Source organism: Zootoca vivipara, chromosome 3 (assembly GCF_963506605.1).
Source record: "Zootoca vivipara chromosome 3, rZooViv1.1, whole genome shotgun sequence".
In the NCBI taxonomy this organism is placed as follows: Eukaryota; Metazoa; Chordata; class Lepidosauria; order Squamata; family Lacertidae; genus Zootoca; species Zootoca vivipara.
In genome coordinates, this window is record NC_083278.1 from 90,783,847 (window position 1) to 90,806,048 (window position 22,202).

Below are 22,202 nucleotides of genomic sequence, written 5' to 3' on the forward strand. Positions count from 1 at the left end.
TTCTATCCTTTCATCTTAAGCCGTCTCGTGACTAGTAATATTTATCACTGGAAAGGAAAATGGATTTGTACAAAATTCATTCTTCTAAATGTAGCAAAAAAAGAGAAAGAGATCTTGCTCACTTTATTAGTAGATTTGTCCTTCCAGTACAGAGTAGTTTGTTTCTGGTCTTTCATACCAGATAGTTTAAAAATATCTGCATTAGAATCCTTATGTAAACCACTTGTCTACAGTCACTGTAGGCTATATGTGAAGGGGTAGCATTTCTTACCAAAGGTATTTCCACAGGAAATGTTCAAATTATCATTTTGAAATCATTCACCAACTTATTACATAGGCTACATTAATTAAAAACTAACCACACAGGTACTTTCATATATTGCACGTTGAGAGCTGCAGGTCAGCCACAGCTGTAGAAGCAGGCTTCAGGCTCATCACAGAAAAATTATATGTGCATCCCAAGAGGATGAACAAGTCCTCATTTAAAGGTGATCGAATGCGCGTTGCTAGAGAAAATATTTCTGCAAAAAAAAAAAGCTACATAGAAACCAAGTCCAGAGGAGGAAAGAAGAGTTGGTTCTTAAGCCACTGAAATCCTCCCCACATGAAACGTGATGGAGATCAGTCCAGAAATCCAAAGTCATGGTTTCCCTTCAGCATGATGTGCAGAGTCCCGTGAGCTAGCTGGGGATGGGGGACCAGAAGGACCTCCTTGGTAATCATTGGGTCCTGAAGGTGGCAAGTCTCTGGAAGGAGGAGGGGGGTAGTCCCTTAATCCTTGCGGAGGTAGCCGTGGAGGGCCTGGAGGATAATCTCTTGGGTATGGAGGCCGGAAAGGAGGAGGTCCACGCTGATATACTCTCTGATCAGGAGGTGGTAGTGGACCATGTGGAAAGTCTCTCATTCCAAATGGAGGGCCAGGTGGATAGTCTCTTGGAAGAGGGGTTCCACGTACTGGAAGGAAAAGCAGTACAGTGAATTATTCACTGGCAGGAAGTATATACAGGCAATCTCCCCCCAGAAATTTGGCAGAAACCAAACAGCAGGCACAGAATCCCAAGTTTACCAACTTCTATTTTAAAGAAGCATATTTGAAGCCCTTATGCCTGGCAGATAATATGTGAACAGACAACAAAATGTTCCACTTCTCAGAAGAGGAACCATCTGTATTTTGAATGCCTCTCTTGTCACTTCCAGTCCTTTTCCTACCTAGTTGCAACTGTGCTTTGCTATCAACAGAATCAGCAAATCTATCAAGGCAATATTCAGATGAAATACTTCAGCCAATATTCAAAGCAGGTTATGGCTCTCAAATTAGTATTGCTACCATTGCTCAGCTCTCACAAATACAACATGAGGCACCCCTGCCCACTCACTCCTTGCTGAAAAGATAACTGTTCTGCAACAGGTTGTGAGAAAGATTCTTGAACCTGTAATGCTAATTCAATTAAACATCTCTCCCCCCCTCTATATATAGCACAATGCAAAAGCAACCATACCTAAAGGAAGAGGCCGAGGTCCATAGGGTAGCCGGGGTGGAAGTCCAACGCGAACTGGAGGTGGTGGCAAATGTCCAACTGCTGGCGGTCCCATTACGGGCGGCCCTGGGTAAGGTGGTGGGACTTTAGGACCCATGTTAACCTGTGTAAGACAGAAAGGTTAATCTACTGTATACACCAGTGAAATATAAAACTGATCTTCCACCAAAAATGTTAGTGTTTGAAAGCTATGTATTTTCAAACTCATTTTCACTGCATACTACTGAACAGGGGTGAGGAATCTCAGGCTAGGGAACCAGTTGCAGCCCTCCAGACCTCTCTAAATGAGCATCAGACTAAACTCCTCCTTGCACAGCCTTTTCCATGTCCATCAAGTGCTTTTGCCTGGTTAAGACTATGCCTGTTCCTTGCCTAAACAGAGAATGTAGTCTTGTGTGTGTAGGAATCTTCAAATTTTGACAGGAATGTAGCCTGCTAGACTCTCATCCATTGCCCAACCTACTTTTGCCTCTGACTCCACCCATGATTGGGATGCAGACTGCACAAGGCAATGCTGCTCCCAAACTGAAAAAGGTTCCCCACCGCTGGTATGGGGATTTTCCTTTTCCTGAATACTCTGGCTATACAAAAAACAGGTGTTTCAACTAAGTTACAATCCTGAATATTTAGCCACCTAAAACCATCATCCATGTACAGTAGTTAGTATTTCTTAAAGCATCAGCAAACCCACACAAACAGTTAATAATTTAAACACAAAGAAATTGAGAGAGTACCCAAGGGATTAAAAAAAAAGCCTCAAATATCTACTATATTAGATTTCTAGAAAATAACTCAGGACCAAAGCATAGCTTTTACAGATGTAGTATATGTTAGCTGTCCTCACCAATGTATGCAACCTTAGGAAGTCAAGAAGCCCCAGAAGAGTTGTAGCCTAAAATGAGTCTCGCGGGGCTCATTTTGTCATGCCGAGATATGAAGCATCATGCTCCTCTCCATCAAACCAGGAAAAAGCAAAAGCACCATTCCCAGCCTCTTGGTACTCACTGCAGTTGCTTCAACAGATGAAGGTGGGGCAGTAGAAACACAGGGGGCTTCAGGCTCTTTGGGAGGGTTTGGCTTTATTTTCCCCCCCAGCAACATAAAGACAGTAAGATGATAGACAAAATAAGAACATGATATGTAAGAGGTGATGTGACTCGTACAGTGGGGTAACACACATGGTTCTTCCCAAAATGTCATCTCAGAATTTTTTAAAAAACCTCCCTGCCCCTTGCTTACCATTCCATCCACTACTGCAGCAGCAGGAGATGATGTCCTTGGCCCACAGGTCATTAGGGATGCTACAGCAGGGCCAAGCTCTAAAGAGAAAGACCACATATTTTATACCGCTTTGAAAGGAAATGCACTTTCTCAGTTGACCTGCCACTGGTATAGCTGCAGTCTCTGATCTTGCCTGGAACAGACATTCTTCTAGATAGTTCAGAATGTCTTCAGGAAGTCATAGCTTGGTGAGCAGTTATTTCTGCAGCATTGTTTGGAGCAATGATGAGGAATCTGTGGACACCCACTTGTTGCTTGTCTACAACTCGGAGATCTTTTCTTCTAAGTGGTATGTACATTTTGTTAAAAATTATTATTTCTCAATTTATATACCACTTTCATGCCCTAATGGCTTCTAAGCACCAGCCAGCACAGCCAATGGTCAGACAGAATGGGAGTTGTAGCTCAGCAACATCTGGAGGAGCAAATATTCCCTACTTCTGGTTTAGAGACCTGAACTATGCACTCCCTTCCTCCCTGAACAGTAACGTGTGCAGTGGTTTGAGCATTGGACTAGGACCAGGGAGACCCAGTTTCAAACACTCACTCAGCCAGGAAGCTCATTGAGCAACCTTAGCCAATGACTTTCAGCCTAAACTACCTCTCAGGTTTGAGGATAAAGGGGGGGAGGGAGAAAACTTTGCACACCATTCTGAACTCCTTGGAGAAAGGGCAGAATGTAATTACGGTAGCATAGTACTGTGGCATTAATGATTACTCCATTTACAAACTATGCACCTATGCTAGCAAAAAATAAGGTGCTTTATTTTCCTATTAAGGTCAACAGGACAGAAAAAGGCTTAAAATTAACTGGATTATAACCCAACATCTTTAAACACAATGTGCCATCCTGGCTAATTTAGGACTGCTTTGTTATTTTTACTATTTTCATTCTTAAGCCAAAGAAGGAAAAGTGAGAGAATTTCGTAAAAATAAAAAAATTGGCCCTTTATAAAAGTTTAAAGTGTTCAATGATAATAAAGTATGCTTCTATAGCAAGACAACCTAAGGAAGAAAGAAAAAGGATTGATTTATTGCCATCTTCACCTCTTGAACCTTCTCTCGGATTGGCAGAAAGTGGCCGCCCAAGGGGTTCCATCATCAGCGGTGGGGAAGGAGCTCCCCCGCTCACAGGTGAGGGCCCAAAGGATCCATCTCGGCTTAATGGACCTGTAATAAAGCATGGTCACTGGTGTCAACCTTTTATTTCCTTTTCTGAAATGTTAGACTTGACATTTCAGATCCTTAGCAAAAGGTGAACAGAGCATTTACCTCTGCGAGGGGCAGCTTGATGGTCTGGTCGGCCTGCAGTTGGTTTCACAATTAGTGGTCTCTGAAGCGCAGCTAATTTCTGATCCATCTCTATTAATCTATTAAGGGAAAAAAACCCGAAAGTTAATCTCAAAGTGCATTCATGCTTGTACGATATAGCGCTGAAGCAGGTGCGCCAGGTGGTTGGGGGCATTTTTTCAAGGAGGGGGCTGGGCTCCTCCAAAATCCTGTAGCCCCTACTCCACTTCCTAATCCCTGCCAATGTCGTGTGGGGAAGAGAAGGTTGAGCACGGAGCCCTGCTCTGCACTCCCCATTCTCCACCTGGCACACGAGCGCTGGCATCACAGCGGCAGGATGCTTGAGCATCTTGGTGTGGCGCGCAAGCGCTAGGTGGGGCAGGAATGGGTGCACTAAAGGAATTTGCCATTAAATAATATGCAATTTCACCAAGAAACCTGCAGTTGTGAATAGCTTACTATTAGTGGCAGTCTATAAAACCAAGCACCATTTGTAGTTACCAAGTAGAGAACATACTTACTTGAGCCTTAAGTTGGAATTTTCCCTTTTTTCTTCGGCTAATGCCCTTTCTGCAGAACGTGCTATGAGCTGCAATAGAAAAAAAATAGTGAAAGTCACGTTCTGCTAGGGAAATACACATTAAAGGCTAATTGCTGCTGCTCTGCGAAAAGCATTAACTGCCCTGCTCAACTATATGAAAAGGTATTTTTATATGCTTTAATAAAATCCTTACCCAATTCTCATGGGCCTTCTTCTCATGGATGTCAATCTTAAAACATTAAGGAAGGAAAGAAGGAAGAAAAGTTTATTTGAGTCTGCACATTGGTTTATATCCTACATCTACTGCTTCAGAAAGATTTATTGGGATAGCATCACACCTGATTCTTGTAAGATCGCTCTGTTTGTTGCAGTTCTTCAACAATTTCGTCAATTCTCTTTCTGTCAAAGAATTTGAGAGATTACTTCTGTTCACTGTCTGAAAATATGAGACATTACATTCATCAATCAATCAATTTACTTGTATTTTTTCACGTCTTCAACTGCCAGGACTGCTTTTTCATCAGCAGCAGAGAGCTTCTGTTCCTTCTCTTGACGCTCATACTCTTCTTGTGTCAACTTCCTAAAGCAGAATATTAGGTATAATTAATCCTCAACCATGACAAATTGTCAATTGGCATTTCAGCCTCTCCTTGATTCAATGGTGGGGTAAAATATTTTTTAAAAAAATTATTTGCAGCTATGGGGATCAATTCTAGCCCATTTGGAATGGCTGAAAAAACAGAAGCTGGGTATGTTTAGCCCGGAAAAGAGGAGTCTGAGAAGAGATATGAGAGCCATCTTCAAATATCTTAAGGGCTATCACATGGCAGAGGGAACATGCTTGTTTTCTCCTGCTCTTCAGGGTTAAGACTCAAGGCTCTGGCTTCAAGTTACAAGAAAGGATATTCTGACTAAACATTTGGAAAAACTTTCTGACAGCAAAAGCTGTTCAGCAGTAGAACAAACTCCCATGAGAGGTGGTGAACTCTCCTTCCTTGGAGTTTTTTAGGCAGACGTTGGATAGCCATCTGTCATGGATGCTTTAGCTGAGATTCCTGCATTGCAGGGGGTTGGACTAGATGACCCTTGGGTCCCTTTCAACCCTAAGTTTCTATGAGTCTATGAAAGGTAAACAGAAAAAGAGCAAAATGATGTTATAGCTTACACAAGCTTTCCAGAACCTTATTCCTTCCAAATACAGTTGGACTACAATTCCTATCATCTCTTGACAACTGGCCATGTTGGTTGGGTTGATGAGAGGTCATCCAAAACATCTGAAGAGTGCCAGATTGGGGTAAACTGATTTATACCATGTTTTGCGGTATTTTGTCACCTTTAAAAGTCCAGTACTTACTTCTGAAGTGCCATTTCCTTCTGCTGATAAAGCTCATTGAGAATCTCCACTTTCTGTTGTAGAGTTTTACATTCACTTTCTAGCTGAGATTTTGCTCTCTGCAAGGAACAAGAATCATGTTCCAGCTTCTTGATTTGCTCTGCAATAAGACAAACCTATTTAGTACAACATTTGTAAGAGCTAAGATACGGTGACACAGAACATTCAATTGCTCAGGAAACAAGACAGTTTTCACTCCAGGCTCTATGACAGAAGGAAAAACTGCAAATTTGGGTGGAAATAAGCTTCACACAGAGGCAGACCAGTGACTTGGAGAAACTGGGCTACACTATGCACAACTGTTCCCTTTTTCTAGGCCCTATGTTCTCTTGGCCTGAAGGAAATGAGCAGACAAAGAATGTCTAGAAGACTGATGAATGCCAGCCAATGGGGAACGCAGTTGCTGGATCTAGAGCTGAGACTGTGAGAGGTCTAAGCGATTGACTGTAGTCTCTACTGTCACCACATCATTACACACTGGCAAGGGAAGTATTAGGGACAAAAAACAGGGTGAAGCAGATGGATTTCATTGACTGATTTGAACTAACCAACCATTCCTGTGCCTAAAGGTTTCTAGTCTACCAACGAATGGAAATGGGAACTCCCTTAACTGATGAGTTACTGCAGTGGTTTCTTTTAAAGAACTTGTCATTACAAATTATATATTTGCTGAACACACCTTCCAACTCATGCCTTGCTGCTACTTCATCATTAAGTTTGGACCGCATGTGATCTCTTTCTTCTTCAATGATAGATAATGTTGTTTTTACCTGCAAAAAGGCAACAAATGGCCAATGAAACACTCTCCTGGAATACAAACTTGGGCCATATTGATTACACAAATCAATGTTTTCACGGGGTTACTTCATGTACCAAACTGCCCCCAGATTCTCTCACAGCACCTTTGAGAACCACTATAACTAGTGGAATATTACTGGAGGCGTTTCAGATTTTTGTGAGCTTCTACACTATGGTGGGGGAGAGGAAGGGATCTGTGTTAACATGGGTTCAAAAGAATTTTGTATTTTGGGGCTCTGCTTGGACTCAGATCCGTGGGATAGTTATCTTTCAGCCTACCCAGTATGTGTTATGTGAAATGAGTGTTTTGTGCTTGGGCATGGCCACACAGTAGCCATTTTATGAATGTACATGCCCCCATGGCAGCATTTTTGTGAAACTGCTATGACACTTCAAGAATCCCAAATGTGCCCACTGTCCCAGAAAGATTGGAAGCATCTGTGTTATACCCTTGAAACATCCATCATCTGTTTAATCTGATTCTTCATCTTTTCATTCCTGGTATCTAGAAGGGAGAAAAATTATTTTCATTGTATCTGTTTAAGCAAAATTTTCAAAACCTGGCAAGAGGAAATCTCCATAGATAATTTTTCAGAAGTGTACAGATGAAAGCAACACATTTCAACATGAATCAGGAAAATATTTCAGTTATAGGAATTAAAAGCTACTGATGTTCACGATTGACTCAAGAAAGGACAGATCACAATGGCAATCCAATCCAGTTACATTTATCTGATGAATTGCTCACATTACAGATATAATTCAAAGTTGAGAAATTTACTTCTCAGTGACATAGCCAGTATGTTAGAGATGAACATCTTAATTTCTGATCTTTTGCATTAGGAGTATCTGTTCCTATTTGACACATAACAGATGTTAACTATTCACTGTTGTTTACCATTGCCCCTAGCAGACTTCAGCTATTGCTTCCTCAATATTAGCTGCTTGAATGGTATATCAGGTTATTTAAGATTTTAGTACCTGAGAGCTCTCCATTGGCCAGATCATTTCCATCATCCCTCTTGCCTTCTGACTCAGATTCTGCATCAAGCTGCTTCAGCTGCATAATGCAGTTAGTCAAAACCTAAAGCAGCAGCAAAAAGCCAAATTTTAAACTAAAGGACCACAACATTAGGTGAAGTAGTTCACTCACAGGGTCATGAACACAGAAGTTCTTTAAGAGAGCTTACTTCAATTTCATTTTCTTTATAGGCAAGTGCTTCTTCCATATCATTCTGTGATTTCTGATACAACTTGATCTGTTCACTGAGCTCACTGTGCCTCTCACTCCAGCCTTCTGCTTGTTGCAGCAGCTGAAAGAACACAAGTACAATATTAACAGCATTACTGGGATGACATACATCATGTAACTCAGGCCATCAGGTTTTAAAACTACACCAGAGTTGCTAGATATGTCCAAGTTAAAGTTGTGCCAAAACAAAACAGAGCATACCACCCCTTTAAAAATAATGCTGGCTCATGAGGGGAGGCACACACAAAAGAATGATCATCTGCACATGCACAAAATCCTTTAAAATGAAAGCACAACTTTAACTGATATATTTAGATATCATCTTATAATAACCAGAAAACAGGAGGGGTGGGTGGACTGCACAGAGGAGCAACAACTATTTCACAGCAGCACCCAACTATTTCTAAAGCTGTCATAAGGCACCCACCCAATACATAAAGGAATCCAGGATGGGATTCACCTAACCATAACATGCATCTTCAGCATCTGTCTAACCATCTATATTTCCTTTAGAACTCATTGTTGAATGTTTCCACCTTCTCCAGTTTTTCATTATACTGAGGAAGTGTATTGTAAGTGTATGGTACTGTATATGGTATATTCTCTTGCCTCAAATGACCTCAGTAGGAGCTGCTGCCCATCAGTGTCAACTGTCAGCAAGGGGAGGCTTGCCTTCATCATAAGCTGAGCATGATCTCGCTGTTCATCCCCACTTCACTGTGTCAGAGAACCATAGAGAGTTCCCAAAACCAGATGGGGACAACATTTTGGGTGAGAGCTTGAGAGCTTCTCAGGGATAGAAATGAAGATGTAGGTATTCTACATGAGTTAAATATTGTAGCTGGCAGCTCCTATGGTGGGATTTCCTAACCACTTGGGTGCATTCATGTTTCACTTCTACCAAGGTTCCATCTTCTCTTGCTCCAATATCATCAATGTAACAAACGTTAACAGAACATGGCTGTTGTCAGAAGTCATGGGAAGAGAAGGTCTGGTAACTACCGGTATAGCTATAGTAATTTCTTCCAACAGTCTAGGAATCAGCAACTAAGGAAGTTTGACCTGGACTTCTCATCAGCTTTCATTTTTTCTCTCTCAAGGTCAAAAAGTATTTCTTGTTCAATGTGCTTTCACCATGTCACTTATGTTCTGGCATCATATGGATGTAACTTTAAGTTAGGAAGACACTGAAGAGCATGGCCAGAAATGACCTTTCGGACACTAGGAATCTGCACAGGAACAACATTGAGCATGGCTGTGGGGGTGGGGTGGGCAGCTGTTCTTGCCAGTCACAGGAACTAGAGGCACCACCATCAGGTTTCATTCTCTCACAGAGCAATGAAAATCAGCCTCCTAGCATTGGGGTTCCAGACTGTCTTTGCAATGACCAACTTTAAACAGGACAGCAAGTATAATTCACTGTAAAGAACTGTACTTGTGATATAAGCAAAGGATTTAATAATTCACTGTATCTGAAGAAGTGTGCATGCACACGAAAGCTCATACCAAAATAAAAACTTAGTTGGTCTTTAAGGTGCTACTGAAGGAATTTTTTTGATTTAATAAAAGAAAGTGTGAAGCTCGATAGGGTCAAATACAGTGCTTTTTTCAAAAAAAATGTTTATGGGTACTCTCATTTTGACTCAAGAAAATCACCATTTTATAGTTCAAATTGGGGAAAATAAAGACAGTAAATGGACAAAAGTACAAAGATTCACAAAATGTTTAGGGGCATGCGTACCCCCAGAAAAAAAGCACTGGTCAAATATATCTAGGGTCAAATACATCTACAAAGACTGCTGCTGCTCCTTAGCTACTGTGCACAGATGGGGATGCAAAACAATACCATCTCAGCTAACGGATAAGCATGACACTTGCATTACAGATCTAAAGTATTCTTTTTGCTGAGAATCGCCAAAGAAATTCACCATCCCTGATTGCAACAATCCATTAGCTTAGGATTGGACAATGTGTATTCCAGAGGCTGGATGAAACCTTCAGCCAGTTTTATGTCCCCAGAGTTATCAGACTCTTGTTCCTTCCCTTCCCTATTCTTGCATTCCTCCCACATTGTTCTGCTAAAGGAGGAAGATATTAAGCAATGCCTTTATGATGGCAACAAATGTTCCTAATATTGCTTTTCCAAGGAAAAATATTAAATATGGCTTTTACTAAATAAAGAACCATCCCTTGAAATGAGTTACACAAGCCTGGCCTGCCCACCATTGGTTTTGCCCACTGCCGTCAGACAGCCCTCAATAGAAAGAGGGTTCCCCATCCCTGCTTTCCTGGGGGTCAACTGTTTCCCCAAGGCTTCCCCTAGAGTTTGCCACACTCACAGCAGCACCTAACTATCTTCATTGTCCTTTGTCTCCTTCCCTAGTGCTGCCCAGCTACTGCCCAATCTCTGACTGCACAAGACCAATAGTGGGTCCAACAGTCAAGAAGGTGGTTTCTGCACATGCTGTAGAGGGAAGTAAGGGGCAGATGGGCCTTATTAACCTGAGAAGGTAGCCCATCTAGGAGAAGGAAAACCCTGAGCCTAAACTTCTGCTGCCTTATGGGATATCTTCAGGAGAGGAAAAGGCTAAGGAGTAAACATTACACAAACCCTGAACAGAGTCACTAAGATGGTTGGATTGTGCCTTGTACAGGCAACTCCAGCAAATCTGGTGCAAAACATATTGCTCTGCTTTCCTTTGGACCACATCAGTGAGGCTGAGAGTCTTGTTGTCTAGATGGTCCAGGACCACCATATATACTGCCCAGGCTTACATCCCAGAGAGCTCACTTCGGTGCTGCTAACACAGCGTTTAGACTTCACCTGCGGAGGTGCACTCCACTGTCTCTCAAGACAGATAGATACCAACAACAACCCATGCCCCTCAATATTTTAAAATGAGCAAAGTTTTCAAGCAGAATTAACTTGGTCTGTTATGTTCACAAAGCAAAGCCTAATTTATGAAGAATAGCAGTTTAACAAAAACGACACACTCACTTGCTCCTTACTCTTCTTAAGTCTCATATTCTCTTCTTGAATACGACTCAATTCAGACTTCACTTTTTCTTCACTTAGTTTAGCTTCATTAAGAGCTATCTGCACCTAAAAATTCCAATAATTTCAATATGCAAATCACATAAAAATGCTAGTTTACACCAAAAAAGCCCAGAAGAATTTAATAACCCACAACATTTAGAATTTAGATTCTTCGATTATCTTGGGCGACCATGTTGCTGTTGTTTAGTCGTGTCTGACTCTTCGTGACCCCATGGACCATAGCACACCAGGCACTCCTGTCTTCCACTGCCTCCCACAGTGGAGACCATACCTCCCATTAAACCATGGTTAAAAATAAAAATTCCTGCAACATTCCTCCCCTTGCACCACCTTGAAACATGACAGATTCTCGCTTCTTGTGATGTTCAAACCCAGGCTCATTGTATTAACCCTGAACAAAGCAGTAAGCCAAGACCAAACTTTTGTTTATTACTCATGGGTTTGTTTATTTGAACATCAGGACAAGCCAGACACTTAATTGGTCCTGGTAGCACAGCAGGAGTGCGAAGAGCAGAATAAGAACTTTTCTGCAGCATGCACCAGCAAGTTGTGCATTCACACTGAACAGTAATTTGTTTTTAACTGTAGTTTAAAGTGATACGGATATCAGGTCAAAGATTTACTTGAATTCAAAATCCAGATGTGTTACCTCAGAGAGCTCTATAGAATGCAATGTGATGACTTCTTGGAAGTTCTCCAAAGACTTCTGCGCTTCTGTGAGCTGTGAATAGAAACAAAAAAGGCATACATATTGGGCTTGAAAACGAAAGAGTTATACTGACATTACATTTACTGAGATGTATAAGTACGTAAACTAGTGGGTAGTTAAGCTGGCCTTCAGGTTACCAGCAACCTAATATAATTTATTTCAAGTTCTGTAATGAAACCCAGTTACAAAGACCCATCTGTGTTGAGTAATAGGTTTCTTATCCCCTCAAAGAAAGGAGGAGCATACCATAGATACCTAAACACATTTACTAGTCTCAGAATAAGAAAAAGATAGCATAGTAACTACATATTGAGCTGGAATACTGGCTCATATTGCGTCAGGAGAACATTCATAAATAGCTTTAGGCAAACAAGTCACTATTTCTCAGTCTCACCAGCACAATATGTGGATACTACTATCCTACCTTATAGCACTGTTGCAAGGACTGAAATAAGCTCTATAAAGTACTCTGAATACTGACTGCAATGTGCTAAATAAATGTTAAGCATTATCAGTATGCTTAAGGTCAGGGATCAGGCATGTTGTTGGACTCCAACTTCCATCAACCTCAGCCAACTCCACAAGAGGTGATGGGTATTGTAGTTCAGCAGCATTTGGAGAGCCTAAATGTTTGCTTTAGGTCCCAAAGAAGGGACACCTGCCCCTGGCCCACACTGGTCCTTCCCTATGGCCTCCCTCCTGGTGTGTGTCCTTGGGCAAGATGCATGCCCTGAGGTCGGAATGCAGAGGAGAGCCACCCACTCGGGTCCACCAGCACCACCCCTCGCACTGCATGGCCAAGGAGAGGTGGCCAGGGAAGGATTGTGCTTGGCCTACTCTCTGCCACCCTCCTCCTAGGCCTGCTGCAGCTGCGGCTCCAGCACTGCTGGGATGCTGCCAAGTCCACCAAGGAGTGCCAGCCGCAGCTCCCACTGGGAGCTCACTGAGATGAGGGCAAACAGAGCAACCAGCAGGCAGCCTCTGTAAGAAGCAGCCACCACAAGGGTGCACTACAAGGTGGGTAGTGGGCGCAATCCACGACTTGTCCCAGGTGCTGGCAATGCACGCTATGCCATTGTCTAACGGGCTGTCACATGGAAGATGGAGCAAGCTCGTTTTATCCTTCTTCAGAGGATAGGACCCAAACAAATGGATTCAAGCTATAAGAAAGGAGATTCTGACAGTAGCAGCTGTTCAACAGTGTAAAGGACTTCTTCAGAAGGTGGTGGACTTTCCTTCTTTGGAGGTTTTTAAGCAGAGCTTGGGTGGCTATCTCTCATGGATTCTTTACCTGAGATTCCTACATTGCAGGGGGTTGAACTAGATGACTACATAGCTGCCAAGTTATCCCTTTTTTAAAGGTAAATTCCCTTATGCTGAATAGGCTTCCTCGTGAGAAAAGGGAAAACTTGGCAGCTATGGATGACCCTGGGGGTCCTGTCCAACTCTACAATTCTATAAATGTTGTAAGATTATTAACTTAAAAGTTACCATTAACTCTCCTGAATATTTTTCTTCAGAACTTAGGAGAAATATTGAAAATAAAGCTTAAAGGCATGAGCGTAGATAGAACATTCCAGGGGAAATTCTAAGGATGTGTGACTGACAAGAGCCATTTGTGTGAATTCCAAAGCAGTGAAGGCCCACATCACACAAAAATGGTCAGGTTTGCAAAACCCAATGGAAAATATGAGTTACGGGACTTTTCAATCGTAAGTGCCGACATTTAAATATTAAACAGATTACAGAATTTAATGTCAAATTTCATCTCTTTAAGTGTTCATGAAGTTCTCAACCACCATCACCTTTCCAAGGAGCTTAACCACACTCTCAAACATACCAACAGCCAGTAGGAAAATTTGCTTACTTGTTTCTGTTTCTCTGAGTAGTGCTCTTTCTCAGTTTCTAGCATGGTGTGCAATTTTTTCACTCGATCGTCTAACAGATTGTTCGTTTCTTTAAGCCCCCTGATTGTGTCCTTTTAACAGCAATGGAAAGATATGTTTATTTTGTTTAAATATTTTAAACATCTGTCATAAGAATAAAATCCTTGTTTCATACCTTAAGCCCTGTGGCCTCATCTGAGAGATTTGTGTTTTGTTTCTGGGCCTTGTTCACAGCTTCTTTTGCTGCTTTTATCTTTTAAAAAGAAAACAAACAAACATGTAAAGTAGAAACTTAACATTAATTTCATTTTTGATATCCCAGATTATGATCTTCCCAATTATACCACTAAAAGAGAGTAGAGGACATGCACATTTTAGATTATCCAAACACTGATATTAAAATTTTAACTGCAGAATAATAAAGACATGCAGACGGCACAATACCTTTTGATCATATTCCGACATCTTTTCTAAGATTTCTGTCTTTTCTTTTAAGAGAGTCTTAATTTTTTCTACAAGTTGTTTTTCTGTCACTAGAAAAAAGAAAATTAGGGACAAATGTGGAACATTTTTCTGTAGAACTAGGCTACTTTGCTAACCCTTACACATCACATGTACCTCAACAATTACAAATAAAAAATGCCCCAGCATGGCCCCCACCCCACAACAACACTGATGTCAACTGCTGAAAATGGTGAGCTTAGACATCACAATATATCATGGATCTATCATTCAACTTGGGTCCAGTTTCCCTGAACTGGGGCTGTCAACACCAGTGTGCATGCAGTTCACTGGAAAAAAGGGCTCTTTTCTCATCCTGGAGATCTTCTAATAGGCTTCAGTGTGAAGCTCCTGCATTTTATGCTATCAGACACACCACATTATGACCCTTCTTGGGGACTCAAGGGGAAGGTATTCTTCATACTGAAACCTATTATGTCAAAGCTTCAGTGAGGAAGTGTGAAAAGACACGTTCAAGATGCATTGGAAAGAGTTAGGCAGACAGTACAAAGGGGACTATTGGAAACAGGCAGAATTCAAAGGCCTGTATACACACCAAAGCTTCTCAGGCCTTCCTTTCTCACTGCTTTCCCCACCCTCTCAAAAAAAACAAAAACCCCACCCTTGGGAGATTCTCCTAAGTAGAATCCAGCACAGCACAAAGGTGTAGAGACAGACGTGGTAGTTCCTGTGGATCCAGGAAAACACCTGAGGGACTGGTACATGCCATCTTTGGATTACAACCTGGTCTACCCAGACAATCAGAGTAAAGAGCAGCCAGAATACCAGATTGTCCAAATGGCTCTTTATACACGTGGTATTAAATAATAAATTCTGATACTAAGTGCTCAAAGTTATATTAAGCAATAAAGCAATCCTGCCATACAATTTGCAATATCGCAAGTACAAAATATTCCTACCTTGATACATTCTACTCTTTACCTACAAAAGGAATGGATAAAAGACAGCATTATGAGAAAGATTATGCCATTTTAGTAATGCCATCAACAATGAAATGTAAATGTTTGTCAGTAACCGCTTCAAGAAATACCAACACAAGTATGGTTTCCATTGCAAGTATCAATTTACATTATGCAAGCAGGCTTCTAATAAAAGCTTTTTATTAGAGTCATTCTAATAAAGTCAGGCCAAAGTTCTGGTTACTCAACTACTGTGTGGGTACAATTAAAAACATTTGATTTTGAAACTATAATAAAAGAGCAACAAGTAAAGTACCAGTTTGAAGCTTGCCCGTCAAGCCATTCTATCATTGATAATGTTGTAATTTGTGGCAATAATAAACTTGCCACACAAATTATTATAGAAACTTCTCCCTTTATTTTGAGAATGTAGATTGTTATCCATATTATCAGTACTGAAACTGTCTAGCAAGGACCCATCTTTCCCATTACTATTTATAGTCCAATTTTAACATTGGATTTAGCAACTGCAGAACAGTGCGTTTCCAGTAAGTGTCAATGTGGCACTTTTGACACAAATGTTCAGCACTGACTTGTTTTCTGTTAAAACACTTCATTAAAAAGTATTTAAAATAAATTTATGTGCTTTACTGTTGAAGGTAGAAATATTTGACACCAAATATTGAAGCTTGAACGACTTCATAATCATAACTGTCAAAGCTGGGCCAGATAACTAAACATCAGTATACTGTATCTGACCTTGAAAATATACTTACGGATAGACAAGTTCTCCACAAAAAAATGGCAAGTGTAGCAAATCCCACAAAGGCAGTAATAATAATGGGCTCCCAAGGAAGTCCATGGAAGTCAGGACCAGGCTGCATGTCTTCAGGTAGTGTTGAAACCAACTAAGAAAAAAGTTGGCAAACTTTTATTTTTCTTAAAAGCTGTCAAGTGAGTACATATTTAGAAAATGCACCAAACTTCTAGGAAAGCTTACACAGAAGAATGTCCACTAATTTCAATGGGGTCCACTCCCAATTGTGTCTCATGTGCCTGGCAAGCTTCATCCTTACAACCAAAAATTATAACCTAACAATATCCACACAGACCAGAACAGAAAGGACTTAATGTAAAGTATAACAAAATCTAAGGGGTTCTCTCACCAAAGATAAGGCAGCTTGAGCTGGGTTGTGGGAAGGAATTCACAAGCAGTTCCCTCTGTTCTGAATTTGCTTAAAGAAAATCTAATTTTTAATTCTTCAATCAACAAAATCAATATTCCCTGTTACTGTTAGCTTTTGGATTTCTTCTTCTTCAACAACAACAACATCCTACACATTTAAGTATTTAGCCAAGTTAAACCTAACATAACCTTAAGTCTAAACCCCTGATGACTTTCAAGTTGTTAGTTTTCTTAAATTATTCCTCATTAGAAAATATATCTTAAAAATTCAGAAAGTGCATTTCAGAACCCATACTTTACTAAGTTTTGAAGTTGTGTAAATTATTATTTTATCTGCACAATCAATACACTAACACAAAAATGCAGAAATTCTATCAGAAATTTCAACATACTTCACCATGGTGAAGTGTGCTGAATCAAAGGTATGTACAGTATGTTGAATTAAAGCTGTTGGATCCTTGATAGCTTGCTATTACACCACACATTTACAACATCTTGTTATTGAGAGTTACACAAGCTTTCAGTTTCATTCCCAGAAACCTTTGCATCACTAGGTGTACTGATACAGTACGCAGAAAACAGGGGATGGGGTGGAGAAACTTGGCCTCTGTTCACACAGAACTCAAAACACAATTATTCCAGGTTCCTATGTCACTATAGATCTTTCCACACAAGAAGAATTAGGTATTCGCCATACTGAAACCTATGACACATATAGCAATACAGGATCTATATGACCTCTCTCCCAAAACATATAGACACAAGAAAACTTTACTGAAATGTGCATAATTCTAATTTATGTTTTCTAGAGTTGTCTGCAAAGTGGAACGGAAGGATGCCCTATTTATTTCCTGGAAGGTTATTTATTTCCTTGAGGTTACATGATACAGGAGCATGAGGCTTCAGAGCGACATTTACAAGCAGCTCACTGTAAAATGGGGGCTGGGACGAGAGAAAGCAGTCAAGATGCAACTTCAGGGCCATTTACTGAACCCTCGAAAATTGTCTGATCTCCTCTACACTCCTAGCTCCTGTGAGCCCACGAACTTGGAAGAACTACGAAAGCTGATCTAAACAGGTTTATCCCCTCTGGAACTCTGTATTTTGCAAAAAGTCATTTCAGGGCACAGCTTGTTTGAGGGCTGTGCATGCGTTTTAAAAACAGCATTACATTCCCCACCCCCAGCAGCAGCACCGGACCAGCGTTTGTTAAATCTTTTTCTGCGGATCCACATCTGTCCTGCAAAAGGGGGTGGAGAGAGGGGCAAGGAGTAAACAAATCCTCCTCTGTCCTTCCCTGTCGTTTCCTCAGTCGGATGGAAACCCACGTTTCCCCTTCTCCCTGTGTCATCTCAAGCACTAGTTTCACCTAGTTTCTCCTCGCAATGTCTCTAAAGGCTCATCGGGTTACTTTCACCTCCACCCAACCCCCCACCCGCATCCCTCGGCCGCTGCTGCTGCCGCCGCCGCCGCAGTCCTTTGCCCAGGTGCGACGGAAGCCCCCAACGCGCGCTCGGAGCCGTTAAAATATGAAGAGCCCTGGAAGGCGGGCTCCCTGCGAGAAGGGGGCGACAAGAACCCCCGCGACTACAACTCCCCCCCCTTCCTGGGACCCCGCCGCCAGCACCCGGCTCCTTTCCTCGCCGCCAGCACCCGGCTCACCTCCAGAAGGCGGCCCGTGAGGGATGCGTAGCCCCGGGACAGCGGCCCCAGGAGAAGCGTCGCGCCGCCACCGGGGGCGCCGGGAGGACTGACGGACTCCATACGGGGAGAGGTGGGCGGGGAGAGACGCTTGCCACTATCTGAACGGGAAGGAGGCGGCGGCAGTGACGGCGAAGTTGGCCCGTTTCTCCCCGACCGTTGATACGGCGCCTGTGTTCCCCGCAGGGACACGTCACCTCGCGCTGACCCTTGAGCGATCACGTGACGTCATCGGCCCGTGCCGGCAGGTCAGGGGGAAAGGAGATTCCGGAAGGGAAGGTGGCCGCGCCGGGTCCTTGCCGGAAGTGGGTGAGGGCGGCAGGGCGGGAGCAGCGGTGACAGACCGGGACGGGTGCTCTTTGCTTGGCAATGGGGTGGTACGTTCCCGTGGACTCTCTTTTGACTCCCGAAGGAATGCGCTGGATACGGGGAACTGGAGTTACAGCGAGAGCACGGCTGGAGGCGACCACAGGCCTCAGCCCTCAAACGAATCTGGTTTAAGTTACTATGGAGGCAAAACTGTTTGGCTTCAAGAGCAAACGTGTACCTTTTACATTCAGGTGTGTGCAAATGGGGGGGGGGACCACCCATTTGTATATAAGGGGAAGTCTAGAAGAGCAGGCAATGAAGGCTCTTATTTGAGCAGGAGAGCAGCATGTGTGTTCCTACTGCTGGGTTTCAACAACTAAAAATCATTGCCCTGCATGCTGCTTTTCTCATAGAGGGTTCCAGGTGTGTATTTACATAAATATTTTAAACATGCTTGCACAGCAGTCAACTGTCACTGAAATTACAGTGGTACCTTGGTTTTTGAACGTAATCTGTTCCAGAAGACCATTCAAGTTCTGAAACGTTTGAAAGCCGAAGCCTCTATACGGAAAACTCAATATAGAAGCTGCATGACATGTTCGACAGAAGTGGAAGCCTCAATACGGAAAACTCAATATGGAAGCTGCATGACATGTTCGACAGAAGGCGTGTTCAAAAACAAGCATTTACTTCCGGGTTTATGGCGTTTGAAAACCAAAATGTTTGTCAACGGAGACGTTTGAAAACCAAGGTACCACTGTATTTAAACATCCTTCTGTGTAAACGTGGTTCAGACTCTGTTGCAAGCACACTTGGGTGCATAAGGCTGCAATCCTATGTATTTCTACATGGGAGGGATCCCAACCAAACAACAGTGGGACTCACATATGCACATGATCAGGCAGCTGCATACCCTTCGATTTGCTTAAATTTCTTTACAAATTTTAAATTAAGCATGTATTTAGATATTAACATCACACTGATTATATACACCGTTAAATAGGTACTCACAATCTCTGTGAAGGGGCGCATATTTTCCTTTGCTGATAAGATAGCACCATCCAAGGCAGTAGTAATATGTGGAGTGGTAGAGTCTGCATCTGATGGATTAGTACTCTCTTCTGTGGCATCATCCTTAGCATTAATTATACCTTAGGTTAAAAAGGGTTCCATATGTTATTTTCACTAAATGTTTTCAGCAAAAAGAAAAAAGCATCTTAAAGACGAATGCGTTTCTTTTGGCATAATTATTAAAACATTTATCTTCTGTTGTACATCAACCACATCCCTTCAGAAGAAGGGAGAGTCATAAATACATAAATAAAAGCAATAAAAACTGGTCACAATTCAGACTAGTTTTTTATATTTCACAAGGATATGACCTCACTGTTTACATTTCTTCTACATTGTGTGTGCATTACACATTGAGGAAGACACTTCATGAAAGTAGGCTCTAATCCAAAAATATGCAGGAAGAGGCAATCAAAATTTATCAATTACTGTATATTTGTTCAGAGGCCCTACTTAAGTCTTAATTTAAGTGTATCCCAGGACACAGCTACATTACTGTGGTGAAGAAAAAGCATTTTATAGGTGTTATAACACTGTGACACCAGATGGCACTGTGGAGTCCCGTCTTTCACCAACATGATTTCCCACTATGAGGTTTACAACGCATTTTCCTGAAACATTTTTTAATGTGTCTAGATTGAGCCCCAGACCTGTACATCTCAATATTGCAGCTTGTTTACTCATTAGTCAATCTGAGTACAGTAAGTCTTGAACTCCATGGGACTTACTTTTGAGTAAATATGTGCTGGCTAGTGCTGTAAGTGCACATACTATTGCAACCTAACAGCATGATCCTAAGCGTGTTCACTAATTAGTAATTCATATGTCCCAGTAAATGTCTTTAGAATTGCACCCTAGTGGGTTAAGTCAGTTCAAACACACTACTGATTCACTCATAATGCAATACCATCATCATACCACAATTTAGAGAAAAACTTTCTAAATCTAAAGAGATTTGTTTGTAGATCCTTACTTATATGCAGATACATTTTCTCTGTTGATGACCATAATTTTAGAAGATCTTGTCTGCTGAATTGTTGACTTGAAAATGGTAACAAAATAATCACTAAGTATCTTACACTAGCATATCAAGGTAGGATTTCTATAACACAGGTTCAAATTCTGAGCCCTCTGTGCATCTCTCATTTAAATGGAGGAAACTCCATATGTACAGAGGAATCTGTCATGTCTACAGAAATGAGCAGGCGCTCGTCTGGATAGGAGAACTCCACATGCACCAGAAGCTCAGCAATCATAGTAAATTGCTCAATTAGGGTGTTAACTTTAATTTCATAAGTAATTTCATTCATGGCTGAGTTGGAAGAACATGAGACTCTTAATCTCAGGGTTGTAGGTTCGAGCCCCACATTGGACAAAATATTCTTGCATTGCAATGGGTTGGACTAGATGACCCTTGCGGTACCTTTCCAACTCTACACAATTCTATGAGAAGTTTCTATATTTTTCTTTGTAAAGAAAAACCTAGACAATAATGTTATCAGCAAAATATACCATTTTGAATACAGTGGTACCTCGACTTATGAATGACTCGACAACTGAATTTTTCGACTTACGAATGGGGCTAATGGCCACGCGCTTACGAATGTCTTGACATCTGAAAGGAAACCGTGGCGGTTTTAGATAGGGATTTTTCAACTTAAGAATTTTTAGATAGGGTTGCTTTGACTTATGAATTTTTCCGTTTCCAATGCATTCCCTATGGGAAATCCCATTTCCAATGGCGTTTTTCGACTTACGAATTTTTCGACCTACGAAGGTGCCTTTGGAATGGATTAAATTCGTAAGTCAAGGCACCACTGTACAAATATGCCTACTTTATAGACTTAATTTGGTATGCTTCCTTTAAAAACTACATTGCTTTTTGTTAAGAGAAAGAAGTTAAATAACAACAGTTATCAAAAAGGTTACCTGGAACAACGTCCCTCTCCATTCCTGAATCAATTGATGTAAGAGTCGTATCCGCAATTGGTAATATTTTGTCACTGTCAAGGACCCCCTTGATTTCTGTTTCATCCGAAGTTCCAGTCTTTTCCAAAATATTCCTGTGTTCTTTTGGTTGATCTGGATGAATAATTTCTTCCTTTGCTGCTGACATCTGTTCTACATCTTGTGGTAACTCTTGATCTGGGTTCTCTACAGGGCTTTCTATAGAATGTCTGTCATGCTCAGTTTCCTTTGCATTAGCTACAGTGAACAGAAGTATATATTTTAGTTAGGTTATATACCTGCCAGCACTTTGCCTAATTCTTAAATTAAATTTCACATTTTTATTTGTTTGGAAACACATTACTTTCATTTCTGTAACTCTGAATTAGGAATTTCTATAGCCATTTTTCAGAATACAGTACAAATATTAGTAATATAAAACACTCCCCCCCCCCGGTAAGAATGGCCACTATCCCCTGCAGGACTTGTGAACTTCTGTTAATTTATTCTGTTTTTATCCTGCCTTTCTTATATCATAGAACTCAAGGGACACATACAGTTTCTTCCATGCCGGCCAACTGACCAGCTTAGCTTCAGCAACATTGCTGCATATTGTTGTTTCAGATTGACCCCTTTGAAGAATTCCAGATTCCGTTTTAAATAAATAAATTTTCAACTGGAGAGATAAGCTTAAAATTTTAAGAAACTGACCAACAAACAAACAACATATATTCAGCCTCAGGGTTTTTACAGACCATTGTCAGGACTTGCCAACTCAAAATATTTCCACTATTTAACATTTGTTCCTGAAAAGGAAGAAG

The 22,202-nt window shown here is 41.4% G+C and overlaps 1 protein-coding gene across 3 annotated transcripts in view; it reads right to left on the bottom strand.

The window, feature by feature from the left end:
• Positions 1–91: 91 nt before the first annotated feature.
• Positions 92–22,202, bottom strand: part of MIA3 (MIA SH3 domain ER export factor 3) — a 36,975-nt gene continuing 14,864 nt past the window's right edge. For 2 of the 3 annotated variants that reach the window (XM_035111392.2, XM_035111389.2), the window contains exons 5-28: positions 21,364–21,639; positions 19,375–19,514; positions 15,944–16,075; positions 15,168–15,189; positions 14,191–14,279; positions 13,922–13,999; positions 13,728–13,838; positions 11,801–11,872; positions 11,092–11,196; positions 8,032–8,154; positions 7,823–7,925; positions 7,291–7,346; positions 6,723–6,813; positions 6,005–6,143; positions 5,129–5,230; positions 4,989–5,049; positions 4,844–4,879; positions 4,631–4,698; positions 4,092–4,189; positions 3,867–3,989; positions 2,778–2,857; positions 2,544–2,615; positions 1,500–1,641; positions 92–954 (exon numbers count right to left, since the gene is read on the bottom strand). In XM_035111392.2, coding sequence (XP_034967283.2) covers positions 641–954; positions 1,500–1,641; positions 2,544–2,615; positions 2,778–2,857; positions 3,867–3,989; positions 4,092–4,189; positions 4,631–4,698; positions 4,844–4,879; positions 4,989–5,049; positions 5,129–5,230; positions 6,005–6,143; positions 6,723–6,813; positions 7,291–7,346; positions 7,823–7,925; positions 8,032–8,154; positions 11,092–11,196; positions 11,801–11,872; positions 13,728–13,838; positions 13,922–13,999; positions 14,191–14,279; positions 15,168–15,189; positions 15,944–16,075; positions 19,375–19,514; positions 21,364–21,639 — 2,633 coding nt within the window. In that variant the 3' untranslated portion in view covers positions 92–640. The remainder of the gene's footprint in view (positions 955–1,499; positions 1,642–2,543; positions 2,616–2,777; positions 2,858–3,866; positions 3,990–4,091; positions 4,190–4,630; positions 4,699–4,843; positions 4,880–4,988; positions 5,050–5,128; positions 5,231–6,004; positions 6,144–6,722; positions 6,814–7,290; positions 7,347–7,822; positions 7,926–8,031; positions 8,155–11,091; positions 11,197–11,800; positions 11,873–13,727; positions 13,839–13,921; positions 14,000–14,190; positions 14,280–15,167; positions 15,190–15,943; positions 16,076–19,374; positions 19,515–21,363; positions 21,640–22,202) is intronic. The other variant, XM_035111390.2, reaches the window with a different exon arrangement.